Source organism: Cheilinus undulatus, linkage group 21, assembly GCF_018320785.1.
Source record: "Cheilinus undulatus linkage group 21, ASM1832078v1, whole genome shotgun sequence".
Classification (NCBI taxonomy): Eukaryota; Metazoa; Chordata; class Actinopteri; order Labriformes; family Labridae; genus Cheilinus; species Cheilinus undulatus.
In genome coordinates this window covers 16,679,492-16,698,614 of record NC_054885.1, presented here as the reverse complement: position 1 = coordinate 16,698,614, position 19,123 = coordinate 16,679,492, and the positions used below count along the sequence as shown (strand labels likewise).

Genomic DNA, 19,123 nt, shown 5'->3' with positions numbered 1-19,123 from the left:
TAAAAGGTTTATTGCATGATGATATATGAGCTTTGTTCACATTGCTATAGGCATGGATTTACACTTTTAGATTTCTTTCTTTCTTAATCATTCATGCTCTCCTCATTTATTCCCCAAACAGATCCTCTACTCCCTACATATGTCAGTCCAACTGACATGGATACGTCTCCGCCCTCCTTCACCAATTACTTCCTCCCCGGCTCTGATGGTCCGGTACCAGGAATAGAGACAACCACCTCCAGCTCTCGCTCGCCTCTCGTCTTTGGCCATGGGCTCAATGAAAACCTCATCCCCATCTACTGCTCCATCCTGGCTGCTGTGGTGGTGGGCCTCGTTGCCTACCTGGTTTTTAAGAGGTCAGTTCATAGAAAGGAAGAGAGAAGAAGCGGCTCTGTGGTTAAACACATTAGCACAATTGGGTTTTGCACTTCAGCTACAATATAATCTAGGGCGAAGAGGGTGATCAGGGGTGGAGGTGATGTGTGGTGGGTGGATAGATGTTGCCTTAGGCTAAAGGAAGAAGGCCATAAAGTGGCGGGGATATATTAAGGCCTGTCGCTTTCTCTAGAGGGGTTGACCCAGTCCTAGAAAACATACTCATCTAATTGTGCCACAATGAGTTTTTCTACAGAAAAGATGCATTACAGAGCTCCCACAAACACAAAGACACTCCTAAGGACACACAACCACACATGAAAGCACTCATCCAGACAGATACAAGCCTGGGCTTAAACACATTTGGAGCAAGTAAACAAGCTCATTAGTGGCTGTGCTGATTGTTTAAAAAGTGCCAACTGGGGCAAATTCAAGTGCCAGATTTATCTGCGGAGTCACGCACACATCTGGCCATTCTTCATGTACTCATAATATACTGCTTCAACACCCAATACCTCATAACACTCAAGATTGTTAACTCTGCTGTTCCACTCAATATCTCATGAATATTTTAATCATCTATTCATGAGTCATTTATCTGCTAGAGCAGCAAGATTTTATGAGCATTTTTATTACTTTATTCTTTCTGTCTTCGGCAGGAAAACAGTTTACAGTGATGGTCATTAAATATTGAAATTTTTTAGAAAAGATAGACTCTTTCTTTTTTAGATGGAGGTACACTGTGGCAGGTTTATAAGGTTCACATTTCAGTAGGGTTTTTTTTTTTCAATTTAAATCTTGCTTTGAATTTTCACACTTTCCTAGTATTTTTTGTCTTTCAAATTCTTCAATACTAAAACAGAAACTTTCATGGGACAATAAAAATATATTCACATATAGAATATATTTTTCTAACAAAAATATCAAGTTAATGCCCTATTTTTATGAAACATTTTCATGTTTTTTTTTTGCCATCATATTTTTCTTGTAAAAGGCAGAAACTTATGTAAATCAATTTGAAAGTTCACAATTCACTACATTTAATCAGCATTTAGTTAATGGCTTAGTATTTGTTTTGAGAATAAATGCCATATTTTGGTGGTGACAGCAGTGTTACAGTTAAAATAAATCTATATAATCAATTTGGTATATATATTTATAATTGAGTCATGTTTGAAAAAAATGCTGGGATGTAGGGATGTTGGCATCATAAGTTGGTCAAAAATACTCTTTCTTCAAATCAAGCATACAAAATTCTCTTAATGGCAGTTTTTATAGAGTATATCCAAACTTAGCAGCTTGTATACTCTATCAAAGCTGCCTTGCAAACAGTTGTTATTGTATTGCCCTAAGCTAACTCCTTTCTCTGCTTTTAATCTTGCATGTAATTTTCATAGCAAATGTGAGGTACTAGCTGGTCTTGAATGCCGGTGTATAAAGGTTAAATGAAGCCTAGAGTTAGGTCAGCTTTGATCAGCTGGGGGCCTAGTTATCGCCTCCCAGCAAATCACAGGTCTTTCTCTCAACATATCTGTGTATTCAAATATGAGTTACTTCTCACTAATCCCTGCTTGCATTTATGCTGATGCACTACGCTGCTGCTGCTGCTGAGTTTAACCTCCTCCACCCCAGCCTCCTCCTTTATAGCATAAAGCTTATTGCACCCTTATAGTGAGGTTCATGCTAATATAATAGGGATTAATTGCTCATGAACTATGTAGGCCTAGAATAAAAAGTTGCTGCCTTGTATTCAGCTGTTTGCTTTAGCTTCTTGAAAGGCTCAAACACTAAATATGCTAGCCTACATAACAAAACAGGATGTAGCTTAGTTGAAATAGTTGTCAGACCACTTACAACCACCCTTTCTTAACAATCATTTAAGAACCAGTCATGCCTCAGGCTGTTGCTCACTACTACTGTGAAATCCTGATATCTGTAGATAGGATCACTTGTATTGACTGGATCATTATCTACCTCTAACACATCACATCTCCACAGGTGGAACAGCTGCAAGCAGAACAAGCAGGCAGCAAACAACCGTGCGGCAACCAACAACCAGATGGTGACGCCGGAGGGAGAGAAACTACACAGCGACAGCGGCATCTCGGTCGACAGTCAGAGTCTGCAGGAGCAGCAACAGCAACAACAGCAGCAACAGCAGCAGGCTCAGGCTGAAGTCCAGGCTCAACCTGCACACTCTCACACACAGGAACAGATAGGTAAGCCAAAAATCTCACACTCACATTTCATCTTACACTGTGGTATTTCAGCTGCCGTAGAAATTCATTACCTTTCACTTTAGGGCCCTTTTGAGAACATATGTGGTGTTTCACTGCGTTTTTTAGAGCAAATGCACATTTCTTTGGATTGAGATCAAAAACAATTCATCACCTAGAAGGGAGATTAGCACTTCACTGCCAAGAGTACATACTGTAGGTGAGGTTAAAGCTTTGATGCACATGATGTATTATACTCTAGGAATGTTGAAATTAATACTGTGAGGCAATGCAGAAACACAAATGTGAGACAGGTGCTTAACACTGCGCACTTTGAAATATTCCTGTACCAATTCAGGTTTTTGCTTCCAGCTGCACAACTGTTCAGCTAAACCATCAATGAAAGGCTAAATAAACATATAAATACATAGCACTGACAGTCATTTGACACAGCTCTATGTTAGTCTACACGACATGTAAGAATAGCAACACAAGGAATGTATGTAACTGCATATGTTTGATCTATTTTTAGCTTTACTACACTTCTAGATCTGTATTCGTCACACTCTGACACCAAGTATTTCTGTAATGCAGACTTCATCTCTTGCAAGACAGACAGAATCGTAAAGCATTGCAGGATTAAATCAGATCATGTCTGGCTGGGACGGATCAAACTGATATTATGCTCTTATGCACTACTGATCGATAATAAAGCCATTTGAAGTAGGCTTAATTCACTGCTTTCAGGGCAGCACATTAATAAGGAGAGCCATTGCTTAGTTTCAGTTTTATTGGAAGTTATCTGCAAGATAGGAAGCCAGGAAAATCCTGAATCCTTATGTTATTCATCTTCTACTGTGCCTATATAAAGTCCACCCCTTGATGTTTTACCCTGTTGTTGGTTTTATAAAACAGTTTTGGTCCATATTATTTGTTTTTTTTTTTGACAAAAAAGGTACAAGAAAAGCTCTTTAATGTCAAACCTAAACAGATTTCTACAAATTAATGCCAAATAAATAAAAATATGCAATGTAAAATGAGTGACCGCATAAATATTCACCCTCTTCAAGACAGCAGTTAGTTGATTCACCTTTGGCTGCAATGAGAGCAATGGATAGGTCTCAATCAGGCTTGCACATGTGGGCACTGTAATTTTACTCCATTCTACTTTGCAAAACTGCTCAAGCTCTGCCAGGCCGGTCAGCTTCAGTTTTGCTGACATCAGTCCCACTTGTCCATGGGGTCTCCCGCATGCCTTTTGGTGAACTCTAGTCAAGATTTAATGAGTATTTAACTCTCACTCTATGCTTCCTGTCATTGTCTTGTTGGAAAATATATCTTCTCCCAAGCCACAGTTCTCATTAAGACTCAGTAAGCATATCCCCAAGGGTTTTCCTATATTTTGTCACATTCATTTTACCCTCAAGCCTTCCAAGTCTGGCTGCTGAGAAGCATCCCCACAGCATGATGCTGCCACCACCGTGCTCTACAGTGGGGATGGTGATGTGCAGTGTTGATGTCATCAGACCGAAGAAATTTCTTCCATTTGACCATGGAGTCTCCCACATGCCTTTTGGTGAACTCGAGTTGAGATTTAATGAGTTTTCTTCAACAATGTCTTTCTCTTTGCCACTCTCTCATAAAGCTTTGACTGGTGAAGAACCCGGCCAACAGTTGTTGCATGCAGAGTCTCTCCCTTCTGAGCTGCTGAAGGTTGTAACTCCTTCAGATTAGTCATAGGTGTCTTGGTGGCCTCTCTCACTAGTCTCCTTCTTGCACGGTCACTCACAGCCTGATCCATGCAGATTTACACATGTGCCATATTCCTTCATTTCTTGATAATGGGTTTAATTGAACTCTAGGGGATGTTCAGTCCCTTGAATTTTTTTGTATCCTGCCCCTGACATGTACTTTTGAAAAATCTGATCTGTAAGCTGTTTGGAGTGTTCTTTTGTCTTCATGGTGTAATGGTAGCCAGGAATACTGATTAACCGGTGACTGGACCATCCAGACACAGGTGTCTTTACACTACAATCACTGTAGAAACATTCACTGTACTCAGGTGATCCTCATACTAGCACCAGTTGGCTGGTCCTTAAAGGGGGTGAATATTTATGCAGTCACTTATTTTACATTACATATTTATACGTATTGATTGTTTTCAATCATCAAATACATCAAATAGGTTTTTGTGTATTTTTCTTTTTTAAAAGCCAAAGTATATTGACCATGATAGATTTATAAAATCAGTAAATGAGTAAATACTTTTTATAGGCACTGTAATTTGGAAAATAAGAAAAACTTTTTATGGCAACTATTTTCAGATGTAGATGAATACAAATATTACTATTATTACAATCATAAATAACAGTGGAGTAAGCTTTGTTAGACTTGCATTGTCCTTTAAACTGCAGTAACTTTTACATAAAGCTTTGTTCATATTTGAGGCATATCATTTTAGACATTTCTTGAAATGCTCTTAAAATTTAGCATCAATATTTAAAAAGACCTCATGGCTTAATCGGTTTAATAACACTTCCTTTAAATCTTTTAACAACACTGAATACAGCATGGAAAGCGCTGCTCTATGCATGGTAAGGACTCTGCAGAGAATGGCTACAAAAAGAGGATAACCTTTACACAGCTTGCAGAATAAAAGCAAGTGCTGCAGAAATGAAATGTGACCCCTTTAAAGCAGCCCACCTTCCTTTAATACTCAAAAAGCACTTACATTAAAGAGATGAAACCTTGACTCTCACTCGATCTATACTCATAAACCTGAGAGGCTTTTTACCTGAGGAAGAAGTTTCAGGCACAGTCATGATCTTGTTATTCGGTTAGACATTCATGCTTCTCTCCAAGACTGTGTGTCTGAGTGTATATTTTCTGTCTAGTTTTATTCGGAATCACAGCAAGGCCTAAAAATGGTTTTACAAGACATAATGATGCGCTTACAAGCCAAACAGCTGATAAATCCTCTTTCCAACAATCCCCACTGCTGTGTCTTTTCTTGGATTCGCATTACATTCTAATGAGGCTTGGGAAAAGCTTATTTTGTTTTTGTTTTGTTTGAATACATTCCTCCTTCCAGCAAATACAATCTCGGCTGCATGTTGAAGAAAAGAAGGAATTTCTTTTTGAGGAACAGCTCTGGATAGGTTCAATGAGGAGATGACTGCCCCGTTAACCCTGTCGCCTCTTTAACTGATTGGCTCATTAGTAGGTGTTATGAGACGGGATCCAGGCCTATCCATGCTGCCTTTCAAAATCTGATCCTGCATCAGTATTTAGGGTGTGCTAATTGGCATTAGCACCGTCTGCCAGCTCGGAAGCCATTAAAAAGGCAGCAAATGCTCTCATGCAGGGGGCCGCCGTTTCAAACTTGGTGTGTTAAAATACGTGAGAGGGTGAGAATATGCGCCATAAATCCATGATAATCACAGGGGGTTCCTGATTCCAATGAACCATATATTACTGGCGACTAAATTAATGGGAACACCTCCAGTGAAAACAAGTCTAATAAGCCTTTAAAAAGAGAAACAGAGCAGTGAAAACGTCTCGTGTTTTGACTGACAACACTTGGAGAGGGTATTCCCTGTATGAGTCACTACTGCAGGGTAAAGAGCTCTGACATGAAAGGTGCTCGACCTCATTTCTGTCTGCTCATCTCCATTAAAAATACTGGTCTTTCCATGCAGTACTTCTTGGCCCTAAAACCTCTTTTGCCACCTTCTTCTCCCTTCTGAACTGTGCATATTGAATGTGTTTAAAATTTAAACAAAACTCTAAGCCCTCTCTCGCCAGAATTCTTCATCTTCATGCCCCGTGTTTGACCTCAGCCAGCTCAAAGACAGAGTTCAGCTAAAAAAGATCAACTAAAATAGTGCAGTAGCAGATGTGACGTCATGAAGACAGACACCATGGGTTGATCAGTAGGTCCTCTTCTGAAGAGGGGGAATAGCACCACAAAAAAGACTTGCTGTAATCCCTGGAAGAGGCTGTCCTAAAAATAGAACTATAATCAACTATCAGGGGGTTCCTGTTTAGTTTTGCTCCGCACTTGTAATTCTTGTTTTCAGCCTGAGGGCTCCAAGAGCTCAACAGTACTTTTCCCAGTGTGTAACATTATACAGCAGCAAGTTACAGTGATAATGTAGCTGAGTCATATAACTAATCGCTAATGAAATTCAGTCATATTGGATGGATGACTCATAACTGTTATCATTCTACCATAAATGGGAGTTTGGATTAAACTTCCCACCATTCTTGATGACTACAGCATTAGCCATTGGTATCTCACTGTCATAGTGATGAAATCTTATGATTTCTCTTTTTTTTCAGTATCAACTCACTTACAGTAGAAACATCCATGGTGCTTGTTTTATAAGATCCAGGAGTTAACACTTTTTTATTGTACTGTGGTAACTATTTTAACCCATGTTAACCCAGTAAACACAATGAACTACATTAAAAAACCCTCAAAATTCCTAAACATGTCTATTTTTGTGCTTCCAAGTATATAGCAGAAATTGGAAAATGAGAATATTGTCATAAATGGTAAGAAATGCATTAAAGTGTTTGAGACTTAAACTTGAGTGTCATCAGCATATTGACAAAACACTGAATGCATTGAGATGAAAAGTAAAATGTATTTGGCCGCTTGACCATTTCACTGACAGGGACTGTAATGGCATTGTAACCTCTATCCGTTCTATTTCATGTAGTTACTCACAAAAGCTGATGGGGTTGAGGTCTCTGTGTGGGCCAGTCAAGTTCTTCTACACAGTCATGTTAGAATAGAAAAGGGTATTCCTAAAACTGTTGCCACAAAGTTGAAAGCATAGCATTGTGCAAGATGCCTTGGTATGCTGAAGCATTAAGATTGGCCTTCACTGGAGAAAAGGGGCCTAGCCCAAACCCTGACAAAACCATTATCCCTCCTCCACCAAACTTGTTGTTCCTAAACGCTTCCACTTTCTAATAATCTCACTTACAGTTGACTGTTGAATATCCAGCAGGGATGCGATGTCATGAACTGTCTTATTGCAAAGGTGGCATCCATCACTCTTCAGAACGACCCATTTTGTATCACAAATGTTTGCAAATGGAGACTGCATGGCTAGGTGTTTGATTTTATACGCCTGTGAGAATGGGTCCGCTTGAACCTGGATTCAATAATTAACAGGTGTGGCCTAATTCTTTTGTCTTTATAGTGTATGGCTTTTGTGAGTAAAGGATCAGCCAAATGAGGAGCATTCTTAATCATGTAATGATCTTGATCCCATAGAATCTGTAGCGAAAAAGCTTTATCGATCATGCTGTTCAACTTTCTCATACCCATTTAAAAATGTACAAGTTTGCCACAATTTCCCAAAGTTATGGCTTCGGGTGGCTGTTGATCAGTAACTAAGGCAACCATGAGATTTTAACTTAAATGTTACTAAATCCTAATAGGTGCATGTAAGAATTGCAGTTTTTTTTTCTGTCTCCTATTGCTCTGTGACCTATTGGCTCATAATCTGTTGACTCAACATTTGTTTGATTTTCAACGTAATAAAAATGTTTTCTAAAGAGCCAGTGACCCCAAGGAATTAGAAGTGTAGCAATCTTCATTTTAGTCAAACAATGTAAATGCTCATTACATTGCCCCGGGAGATCTTGTGATTACCATGAAGCTATTTCAGTTTCAATCCCAATCAGCAAATTAGACAGCTTTATCAAGACTCAGAGTGCAATCAGGATTTCCTGAATGTGCTAAATTAAAGACAGAAAAAGCCAGTAACCAAGCTCTGCAGTGACTGGGAGATCAACTCTCTGAGTATTGAACTAGTTCATTGAAAGACATCTTGTATTGATGTTTTTAACGAGGTTAGACTGAAACGTCAGGATAGCCAGGTGGCCATTATAATCCATTCTGCCTTTAAAATATGAGGTGCAGGAACATCTGCAACGTGTAAGATACAAAAGTGCAAACCACTGTGCATATGTCTGCACATTTGTGCGTTACAGATGGCTTTGCGCTGGCCAGCATCAGTGTCTCTGTTCTTCTTCACCGAGGGTGCCTGTAGAGTGTTGGCTTAAACAGTAAGGAAGAGAGAAGCTCTAGGGACCTTGGCCTTCACTGGACAAGATCAATGTTCATAGAAGACACAAAAAAGGGTTCAGGTTATAGCAACCCAAGTTTGTTTATGGTGGAAAAATGCAAAATTTTAGGATTTCTTTTAAGGGGAAAGGAATGAAAACAGGGAGTGTATGAGGAAAGTTTTCCATAGCTTTAAAATAACCTCTCTTGTACTACACTTTCCTGGCAAAAGGATATAAAGGCGTGAGTACACCCACTGACTCGGGGGTCCTCTCTGCATTCCCCTGACGTTGCCATGGCTTCCCTGAATTGACAACAGGTTAAGAGGTTTGTGGGAAAAGAGAGCGTTTGTCTCCCATACTCATCCGGCTAATGACTCCGGATAAACAGGTTCAGATGAGGGAGTGACACCACAGGGCCCCCTGCAGGGAAAACAGGGATTGTCAGGGTTTGATCCAAACAAAAGAACCTAAAGTGCACTGGTATGAGGTTGAAAGTAAGTCCTGATAACGGTATGCATAAAGTTCAAGCTGAAGAGTTACCTCCTGCTGGCTTGAATATCACCTTTCTTCTTCTAGACTACCTGACATCTTTCTTTTCACTTTCTCTCCACAGTGGTGAGGGTAGATGGTGGCCCCCAGCCGGACACACCTCCCCCTGAAGTCTGAGGAGGAAGATGAAAATATGGCGGAGCTGAATACAGGGAGAGGAGAGTTGGGACTTGACAGTGGACCAAAAATGAAAGCAGAGGCCACATGAGAATGTAAAAACTGACTCTCGTTCATATCTAAAGTGGCCTCAGAGCAAAGACTTCAACTTTAGAGCCTCCCAGCACCTTTGGGCCACAGTCTGACTCTTCATCCCTGCACACAGAGTCCAACTCTACCCATTAGTGTGCCTGGACATTAACTGTACGGCAATATCAACCACTATCTGTACCAATGTCACTGCACATACATAACCATACAAAACGCAAGTGCATCTCCTATTAAACGACTATTCCAATATCTAATATTCTCACTAACTGCCAACTTAGCATCCCAAACCTTTCTTAAACATCGTGTTCCCTCTTATTTCACAATCACTAGCCTTGAAACGTATGTGCCTGAAATGGAAATAGGCAGACAGGTCTTCTATCATCTTTTCTCCGTGCATCAAAAAGACCTCCCCCTCTTCTTTCTACCTGGCGTCCCACTTAGATAACCCTCCTTCTCCCTCCATAGGATCTCCTCCATTAGACCCCTGCTGTAGTCTGCAATGCACAAAACAGCGGGGGAGCCGTGAGTCACTCCTAACTTCTTCTGAAGTTTCTTGTTTCTTTTTATCATTTAACCATGGAAGCATTTCATGGCATGTTGTCTTGTAGGGTGTTTGCGTCATTGTTTGAGATTGGCAGCTCCGACTGATGCAAGTGACTCATATCTGGAAAGAAAGGTCAATTGCTGCGTAGCCCTCTTGGTAATCAACTATGTTTTTACTTTCTCCTGCAGCTCTATATTCCTTGGCTGACATAGACCTCTTCACAGCAGCTCTAGGGATTGAATTTCAGTAATTTCATGCCTATAATGTAACACGTCTCTCGTTGGAGGTGCATTACTTTCATTTTGTGGCTTCAGTTACACGGCTGATTCAGCAGGGTGCTTCCTAGGCTCTCTGTGGAGCTGGGATGTGCAACACGAGAGACGCATCTCCTGTGCTGTGGAGCTCTGCTGAGTCACTGTGATGAGTTGGGCGGCACGCTGTGACGTCATTGGTGGCCCGGTATACAGAGCTGCTCAATAATCAGGGGCTTTAATGATTTTGAGGCAGTGGAGGAGTTCCATCTGCCATTGCTTACACTTACTGAGAGGGAAATTGGGACACCCCTCAGAGGCAAACTCTTCTCTATCCTCATCTCGCTGACAGCGCTGTCCTCTACATACTCACTCCTACAGTCTTGCACACAGTTCTGATAGAGCCTGATAAATAGTTGTGAGGTGCTAACGCACCAGCGTTGCTGCACCCGTCAACACAGGACCCATTAGAGAGACGTCCTGAGAGGCAGGTAGTAATTACCTCAGGGTTTCAGCTCCTTTACCTTCTGTTCTTCCCAGCTTAGATGCCACTCACTGGCAGTAATGCTGTGGTCAAGTGAAGGCTGACATGGCCCCCTTTGAAGCTTCAACATGACATTACAGATCCCTTCTCCAAGCCTCAGGCAGTGACATTTAATAAACCGCCATAGTGATGTTAAAGCACTTAGAAGAATGGTAGGGCGGCACTTTGTATCACACAGGACCACTTTTAACCCCCCCCCCCCCGCTACTTGCAGTATCTGTAAAAGCAGTAGATATCTTGTAGAGAAATATACTGGAGTTGAGCTTGACTGCACTGCTTTAGCATCCATTCCTACAGAGGCATGTACTTTCTCAGGGTCCCATTTGTTGTGGTATGACTAGAGGATTTCTATAAACTTACTGTAGACTTGAAATAAAGTAGGCAGGTACAGAGAAAAACAGCTGTTTTGAAAGGAAAAAAAAGGTACGAGTTTAAATCTATGTTTGCATATTTTGGCATGATTTAGGCATTGATGGATTAAAAATGTAAAAATTGCTTGATAATTTGCTTGCCAGAACTTAAATGAGAGGAAGCGGCAAACTCCAGGCTGAAGGCCTCTCAAAACTGCAGTCCCTCTTGTGGCCACTTGGGGCGTGCTCTAAAAGTGAGTCACTCCCCATTATCTCCCATGTTATAACGTCCAACTTCACAGCAGGATTGAACATGTTTACAAAAACTAAATTCTGCGGAAAACACAAGTTTACCAGGTCATTTGCTGGCTAATGTGTTAGTGTAGGCTTGCAAGCTTGTCAGCCTCTTGCTTCAGCGTGTCCACTGCAGGCTAAGACAACCAGCAAAGCTATATCCCAATACTGAACTCAAAGTTTTTGATGGAGCAATGGGTGATGCATACGAAAGAGATTGATACTAATCTCATGCCTGTGCAGGCTTGATTGCAGCTGGTTAGCCTAGCTTAGCATAAGGACCAGGAACAGGGGGAAAAGCAAGACTTGATTTGCGTTAGTTATGCAAAAGGCTAGGTAGGTAATACACAACATCTTTTTTTGACTAAAACATTTCAAGTAGTGTGATTATATCTGTGCATCTCATGCTAACAAAGCTAACCCTTTTGTAACTTCACTGATAGCTTATGAAGGAGAGGTAAGATGTATTAACTGATCAGCAGAGCAAATAGAGCTGGGTGAGTCATTGCATCCTGAGTGGTCCTGCACTGATGGGTCACATCGTCGCCAACATCTTAAGACAATTCTACTTTCTGGTCTCTTCACTTTGTGATTCATCCTCTTTAGCTGTGGCACTATGAAAGGAAACAAATAAAAAGCTGCTGTATTTCGCTCACAGCTCCTCAGTTGGTGTGGGCATGTGGTGTGGACATGTGACCACACACACAAATACACAGTGAAAGTGTATGATTCACTCCTCTATTGAGAGAGCCGGTATGATTCATCCTGATCCTAGCTGTGACTCTGACATTAAAGCAGATGCGGCTACAGTAGGAGTGACCAGAGTGTTGATTCAGAGTGAGAAAAACTTCCTCAAATCCATTTCCCCCTGAGGTCCAATCAGCCCTCCAGTAGCGTACTCATTCACTCTCATCCGGCTTATTTTCTTTCCACCGCAGCTTGTGAAGCAAGACACAATGTTAGAATGTACAACCTGAGAACTAAACAGATTATGCAAGACACATTCAAGGTTAGGATTTGAATTACCCTCATGTTGTTGTTAGTCAGTTTGTCTTTACATTTGCTTGTTGGTTTATATTTTGGATAGTATTACACTTTTGGAAGCAGTATTTTTTCTAACCAATATGTTATTTTGTAGCACTTATTAGATGTATTATGAATGCACTCAAAGAGTGTACCACAGCTCAAGTGCCTGTGTACAGTGTCAGGTGTCTTTAAGTTTGAACGTTTAACGATATTTTTTTGCGGATTTTCCACTTGTTTTATGATTTTATGTGTTTTTCTTTGATTTTTTTAAAGAGCTAATGAAAGTTTTTAGTGAACAGCAACAGGAGACTCAAACAAACTGTAAAAACTTGGCACCATATTAGAAGACTTACGGTACAAAGAGGTTGCCAATAAGTACATACTGTATGCTAACATGCTATAAATACCGGCAACTGATAGGGTCATGTAGCATAATGATTAACATACATGTCAGCTACTCTAAAACTCACATATGCTATTAGTCAATAGAAATCAGCTCTGCTGAGTTTTTGCATGTATAGTAGGTCTCATCGTGTGCCTCCATTTTAGAGGCGACAGGACGTGTAACATGCCGTAACATGAAATCTATAGGGAGGTTCACTGTGATTTTCTGTCATATTATTACAGACTTGGTTCAGAAAGATCAGGACCTGCTCCCGAAGAAGCTGAATGTCACCTGTACTTACCTACTAATGTTAAATGCATTGTGTAAATGTGAATTTCTTAGAGTTGATACAAGAAACAAAAATACATTATAAAATGTATAAAAAAACAAAAATGTGTGCAAATGAAATGAGCATTGATAATACAATAAACAGAGATGACATTGCATTTTGTCTCCCGTTTTTCCTTTTTGCGTATTAAAGGGTGTTTTTTCATGCATTGACCAGATAATAGACTGATGATAGCTGTGGTTCTCAACCGATCAAGCCTCAGGCCTATGGGTACCTATGTACTTTAATATAGCGTCCCCCCCCCCCCCCCCTTTGCAGCTTTAACAACCTCCACTGTTCTTGAAAATCTTTCAAGAACATTTTGGAGTGTTTTTGTGGAATTTGCTCCCACTGCAGTTTCTTTGCTTACACTAATGCAAGTGGAAGTTCAGAACTCTTCAGCTGGAATCAGCTGGAATCGTTTGAGACTTTTACCCACCTGCGCCTTAGCGGTTGTGGACCCTGCTCTGCGATTATAATCTTTCTAATAATCTCACCTACAGTTGACTGTGGAATATCCAACAGAGATGAAATTTCACAAACCATCTTATAGCAAAGGTGACATCCATCACAGCACCATGCTGGAAGTCACTGAGCTCTTCAGGATGACACATTTTGTATCACAAATGTTTGCAAATGGAAACTGCATGGCTAGGGTTCATTTCAAAATGCGTTAAGCACTAGATTATCTTTTGGCTGCATGTAGTTACTTTTGGAGTGAAAGCTTATTTTCTGGCAAAGAACACTGCATATAATCTCCTGATATAACTCCAAAGTTTTCTTTTGAATGGATTTATCCTACAAAATGATTTTGATGTAGACTTTGCCTTTGACAGAGCCTGATAACATGCGTCTGCCTGGATGTAGCTTCAAAGGCTAAAAAATTACTTTCATCCACTTTTTTAACATCAGAAATAAAAAAGTCTCACTTATCCGTAATAAAAGCAATTTAAAATATTCAGATCTTCTCCGAAGTTGATTATACAAAGACCTCTAAATGCCCAGAGGAAAAATCCAGAAAAGCTGCAAAGACTTCATGTTAGAAGTTTTTTTTTTCCCTTCAAACACCCAAAAGCTTTTGTGGAAGTGACCTCAAGCAAATGAAAATAAAATGGTGAAACCATAAAGTATGGAGTGGCGGACAAGCAGCCAAACCACAGTCAAAAGCAGGACCATATGTGTGTGTCCCATGGACCCAAAGTGTCGGTCCCAGCAGTCTTATCATCACTTAAACATTCTGGGGGTTTTTGTTCTGCTTTGAGTCAGAGATAAATGCTCGGTGATAAATCCTACATGGACGCAGGAGGAGGAAGTCACCAAGTACAGATGTCTGTTGTTCTCATGAGAAACAAGACCGTTTTTATGGAGACCAACTACAATATACAATGAAAAAATGAAGCAAACCAGCCTACGATGAGGATGACAGAGACGGAAGAATTTTTACTTGATCAGCAGAAAGCGCTTTAATCACAACACTTATCTAACAAGATTTCCCCTCTTTCAGGACGAATCAAAAGTGTAAGTCAGCTGAAATGTCACTGGGTCACTGACTCTAATTATCATCATCACTGTCAGTAAACCCACATCTGTTGATTGTCTGCTTTTTATTTGCACTTTTAAGTTTATTGTTGCTATATTCAGTCTCATATTGTCCAAAGAGTCAGCAGCCTCCTTATATATCAATCTTTATTTGTACAGCACCAATTCCAGACCAGAGTTATCTCAAGAAAATTTACAAAGAGGTCAGGTCTACCATGCTCTTTTTAAAATTCTTAATGAGGACCCAACATTAATCCACAGTGATCGCAGCATCAAGCAACATTAAACAAAGTTACAGTGGCAGGGAAAAACTGGACTATTGTTGAACATGCCCCGGTTGAAGCTGTGCTGTGGTTCTACATGGATAGAGGGGAAAGAGAGAAGAGGCAGTTTGCTATGGAAAAAAATCTCATTGAATTGAAACTGAGAAATTTGGAGATGCAGAAAATGAGAAAATATGGAGATGCAGAATGAGATAAGAGGGTTATGCAGAAAGAAGAAAGAAGTGATGCAGAAAGAGAGGAGAGGACTATGCAGAAAAAGACAAGAGGGAGATACAGAAAGAGGTAGGAGGGAAATACATAAAGAGAAAAGAGGTAGATGCAAAAAAGCAGAAGATGCAGGGAAAAGAAGAGGGAAATGCAAAAAATGGAGATGAGATGCAAAACAGAAAAAAGAGAGATGCAAAAAAGGAGAAAATGTGAAGAAAGTGATAAGCTGGAGATGCAAGAGAGAAGAGAAAGGAACATGCAGAAAAGGAAAGGTGTAGAAAATGAGAGAAATGCTAAAATTAGATGGAGATGCAGAAAAGATAAGAGGGAGTTGCAGAAAGAGAGAAAAGGGGATAAAGAAAGAGAAATGCAGAATGTTATGCAGAAGAAAAAGAAAAAAAATGCAGAAAGAGAAAAGAGGAGGTGCAGATGCAGAGATGCAAAAAATAGTTAAATATACAGAAAAGATAGGAGGTAAATGCAGAAAAAGAGAAAAAGGGGGATGAGAAAGAGAAATGAGGGAGATGCAGAAACTGAGAAAACAAGCAGACTAACAATGAAAATGATAAATGCATGGTTGTCATGACAATGAGTCCATTTTAAACACTTTTTTCTTGGATATAGTTACAATATCAGTAATGATGGTCACAACATGGGGAGAGTTTGTAGATATATTATGTTTGATAGATGACTTAAAATAAAAGTATTATTAGTTGCAAAGATGGTTATTTAATAAGCAGAGGACTCCAATGCTCATCCATAGTGTATTTAAATAGTGGTTTTGACAGTTTTCAGCTTGACTCTACATAGAGGATTACAGCTGTGTTCAGCTCACATCAAAGCAAAAAAAAAGATGCATTCCTTCTTGGAGAAATGTCATTCATCAATGTTCAAAAGCCTAAAATGTTCATGATTTAATCCACTTGACATAGCTCTTCAAGGATGTTTAAAGATTAAAGTAGCATTATATTATACAAACTGGACGAGCCTGATGTCAGTGGTTGTACAGTTCCTCTTTAATAGTAAACAGTCCATTGGCCAGATGACAGATGATTTCATGCCATATAAAAAGACAGAAAGTATGCTGTCATTAGAAAAAAGTAGTTTGTGTGAAAAACCCAGTAAAACTTTGTTCAAGTCATTTCTGTGCAAGCCAAACTTTCACACAGCGATTCAGTCAGATACTTTCTGAATAATCTTATGTAACAATAAAAACCACAATTTCCTCTAATTTATCACAAATGTTTCAATAGAAAAGAAGCCAGAGCCAAATACACTTGGCTACACTCTGGTGAGGCATTCTTACAACACGAGCTTTGTTGTGGATATTTTCTTACATGTTTGCACATTTTTATGTATTTCTGCTCTTTGCTGCCATTCTCTGGAGCTTGGGTATGCAACTTTCAGTACTCGAAAGTCAGTTTCATATATGTTTCCTTTTCCATTTCCAGTACTACATCTGTAGACTCTCAAATTCACATTATCTATCCTTCATATCTGAGAACACAGTTCTTTTAAACATCCAATCTTGAGTGACAAAGGGAGGAGGGAAGAGACAGTCTCATCCCGAGACAGAAAGCAGCATGATTTATGTGCAATGTGGCTCTGATTACCTAAAACATAAAACACTATTTGTCCTTCATCTAAATCACAGTTTCCCTGTCACAACCAGAGCAGGTTTAAGCAGAATCAAAATGCTGAAATGCTGACACACATCTGTACGGACACATCTTGGACTGCAGCTGCCTCATCTGCACACAATGTGGGCTGACGTCCTGCAGAATGATATTTTTGGAAAATTGAATTTTTTTTCACCAAACAGAGGAAGGAGTGGGATCTCTGAAGGTCTTTTGATTTGCTCCAAATGTTTGAACTTCTTATTGCCTATTAAGTTAAAACACCAGTTTAATGAATGAAAAGGACACACACTCAGGAATGCTTGCACACTTACACGTACTTTCTGGGGCCCAGCAGGATGGAGGGCCCATGGAGGTCAGGTAAACCATGGTTCATTGTAAAGTTTAGCTGTGCTCACAATATTTAACATTTAACCAGAACAACAACCACTCCTTTCAAAGCAACAAAAAAAGGAATATTTTGTTTATTTATGCTGTTGTACAATATAGCATTTTCAAATGTAAACCGTATTCTTGAAGCAGGATTACCAATTTAACTTGAATGTTAACATTGTGGATGGGCACACTGAAATAGACCATTTGTAAAGTAATGTCAAACTTAACAACTAAGCCATGGTGTGTACAAATGCCAGGATACCATAGAATAAGTAGAAGGAACTGAAATAACTTTCAGGAAAATGGTTAAATAATGGCAGAAAACAGTTGAAAATGGGCACAAGTGGGCCAAAAGTAGCAAAAATTGGCAGAAATAAGTAATGAAAAAGTGGTGAAAGAGTAGCAAAAATGGTTGAACATGGGAAAATTTGGTTGAAAGTGGTAAAAATTGGACTTAAGGGGCAAAAAAAGGCTAAACGTGGCAAATGGGTGGTAATGATGGTACAAAGCTGTTCAAAAAGTGGCAAGAATTGGCAGAAATAAATTGTGAAAGAGGTTAAAAATATGGGTTAAGAAATGAAAAAAATTGTAAAAACAGGCAGTAAAAATGGGGAAAGGCAGTTAAAAAGTGGCAAAAATGGATTATAAGTGATGAAAATTGATTAGAAATGGGTAAAAATTGACTATAATTGGCAAAAATTGGTTGAGAGTGGTGAAAAATTCAGCTTAAAGTGGCAAAAATGGGCAGTAAATGTTGAAATCAATTTAAAGGTGGCAAATATGGCACAGGTGGGTTAAAAGTGTTAAAAACAGAATATTAGTGGGAGAAACTTTAGTTAAAGTGTCGAAAATGGGTATAAAATGATAAAAAAAAAACCACTCAGTTAATGTGATAAAAATGGGCAGAAAAATGGTGACAAGAAGTTAAGAAGTAGCAAAATGGGTTTAAAGTGGATAAAATGGGTTAAAGTGGAAACAATTAACAGAAATAAGAGGTGAAAGGCAAATAAAGAGCGGTAAAAATGTGGCAGAAATGGGTTCAAAGAGTGAAAAAAACGGTGAAAGTGCATAAACGAATGGTAAAAATGATGGAAAGAAGTTAAAAAACGGCAAAAGTGGGTTGAAAGTGGCATCAATTGAAAGAAATAGGTGGTGAAAAGTGGTTAAAGACATGCAAAAATTGGTATAAAGAGGCAACAAAGGGATGTAGCAGCAAACATGGGTTAAGAAAGGAAAAAATGGGCAAAAAGACTGAAAAGCAGATGATTAAGTGGTGAAAATGGGTTTAATGTGTCAGAAAATCAGCTACAAGTGGCAGAAAAGGATTAAAATTGGCAACAATTGACAAAAGGGGCCAAGATTGTCAGCTTAAGTAGATAAAGGGTTAAAAATAGCAAAATGGGCAAAATCGGGTGGCAAAATGTGTTTTTAAGGTAAAATGAGACAAAGTAGGAAGAAACTGTGTTTAAAGGGGTTTAAAAGCAGCACAAATAATTAATTTGAACCCAAGGACAGCTTGACACACTTTAAAAACTCAAAAATGAAGTAACTGTTAACCAGGATGTTAGCACCAGTGCTACTGATCCAACACACATGCATACCATCAATGGCGAGGGCCCACTCCCTGAGTTTTTCAGGGGCCCTGTCAACTATGGCTCCGTCCACACAGAGACGAAAATGAAATTTTGCAGTTTCATTTTGAAAAAGTTTTCCGTAAAGACGGAGTCGTTTCAGGAACCACTGAAACAACTGAAAATGCTGTCTAGTGGTCCTTCTGGTTATTCTCTGCATTGGATTTAAGAACATATGGTTTGTGTGTTTCGGAGTGGGGGTAAAGGAGCATCAGATTTTGCTGTAAAAGCCATAACAAGCTCAGTAGCTTCTGCAGCACGAACACAACCCTGTAGTCCACCATTAATGTTTTGGTC

The 19,123-nt window shown here is 39.5% G+C and overlaps 1 protein-coding gene across 1 annotated transcript in view; it reads left to right on the top strand.

Annotated features, from left to right (window-relative positions):
- ngfra (nerve growth factor receptor a (TNFR superfamily, member 16)) overlaps nucleotides 1–13,230 on the top strand; it is a 48,196-nt gene extending 34,966 nt beyond the window's left edge. The window contains exons 4-6 of the mRNA XM_041817068.1: nucleotides 122–356; nucleotides 2,374–2,594; nucleotides 9,289–13,230. Coding sequence (XP_041673002.1) covers nucleotides 122–356; nucleotides 2,374–2,594; nucleotides 9,289–9,341 — 509 coding nt within the window. The 3' untranslated portion in view covers nucleotides 9,342–13,230. The remainder of the gene's footprint in view (nucleotides 1–121; nucleotides 357–2,373; nucleotides 2,595–9,288) is intronic.
- Nucleotides 13,231–19,123: the final 5,893 nt, after the last annotated feature.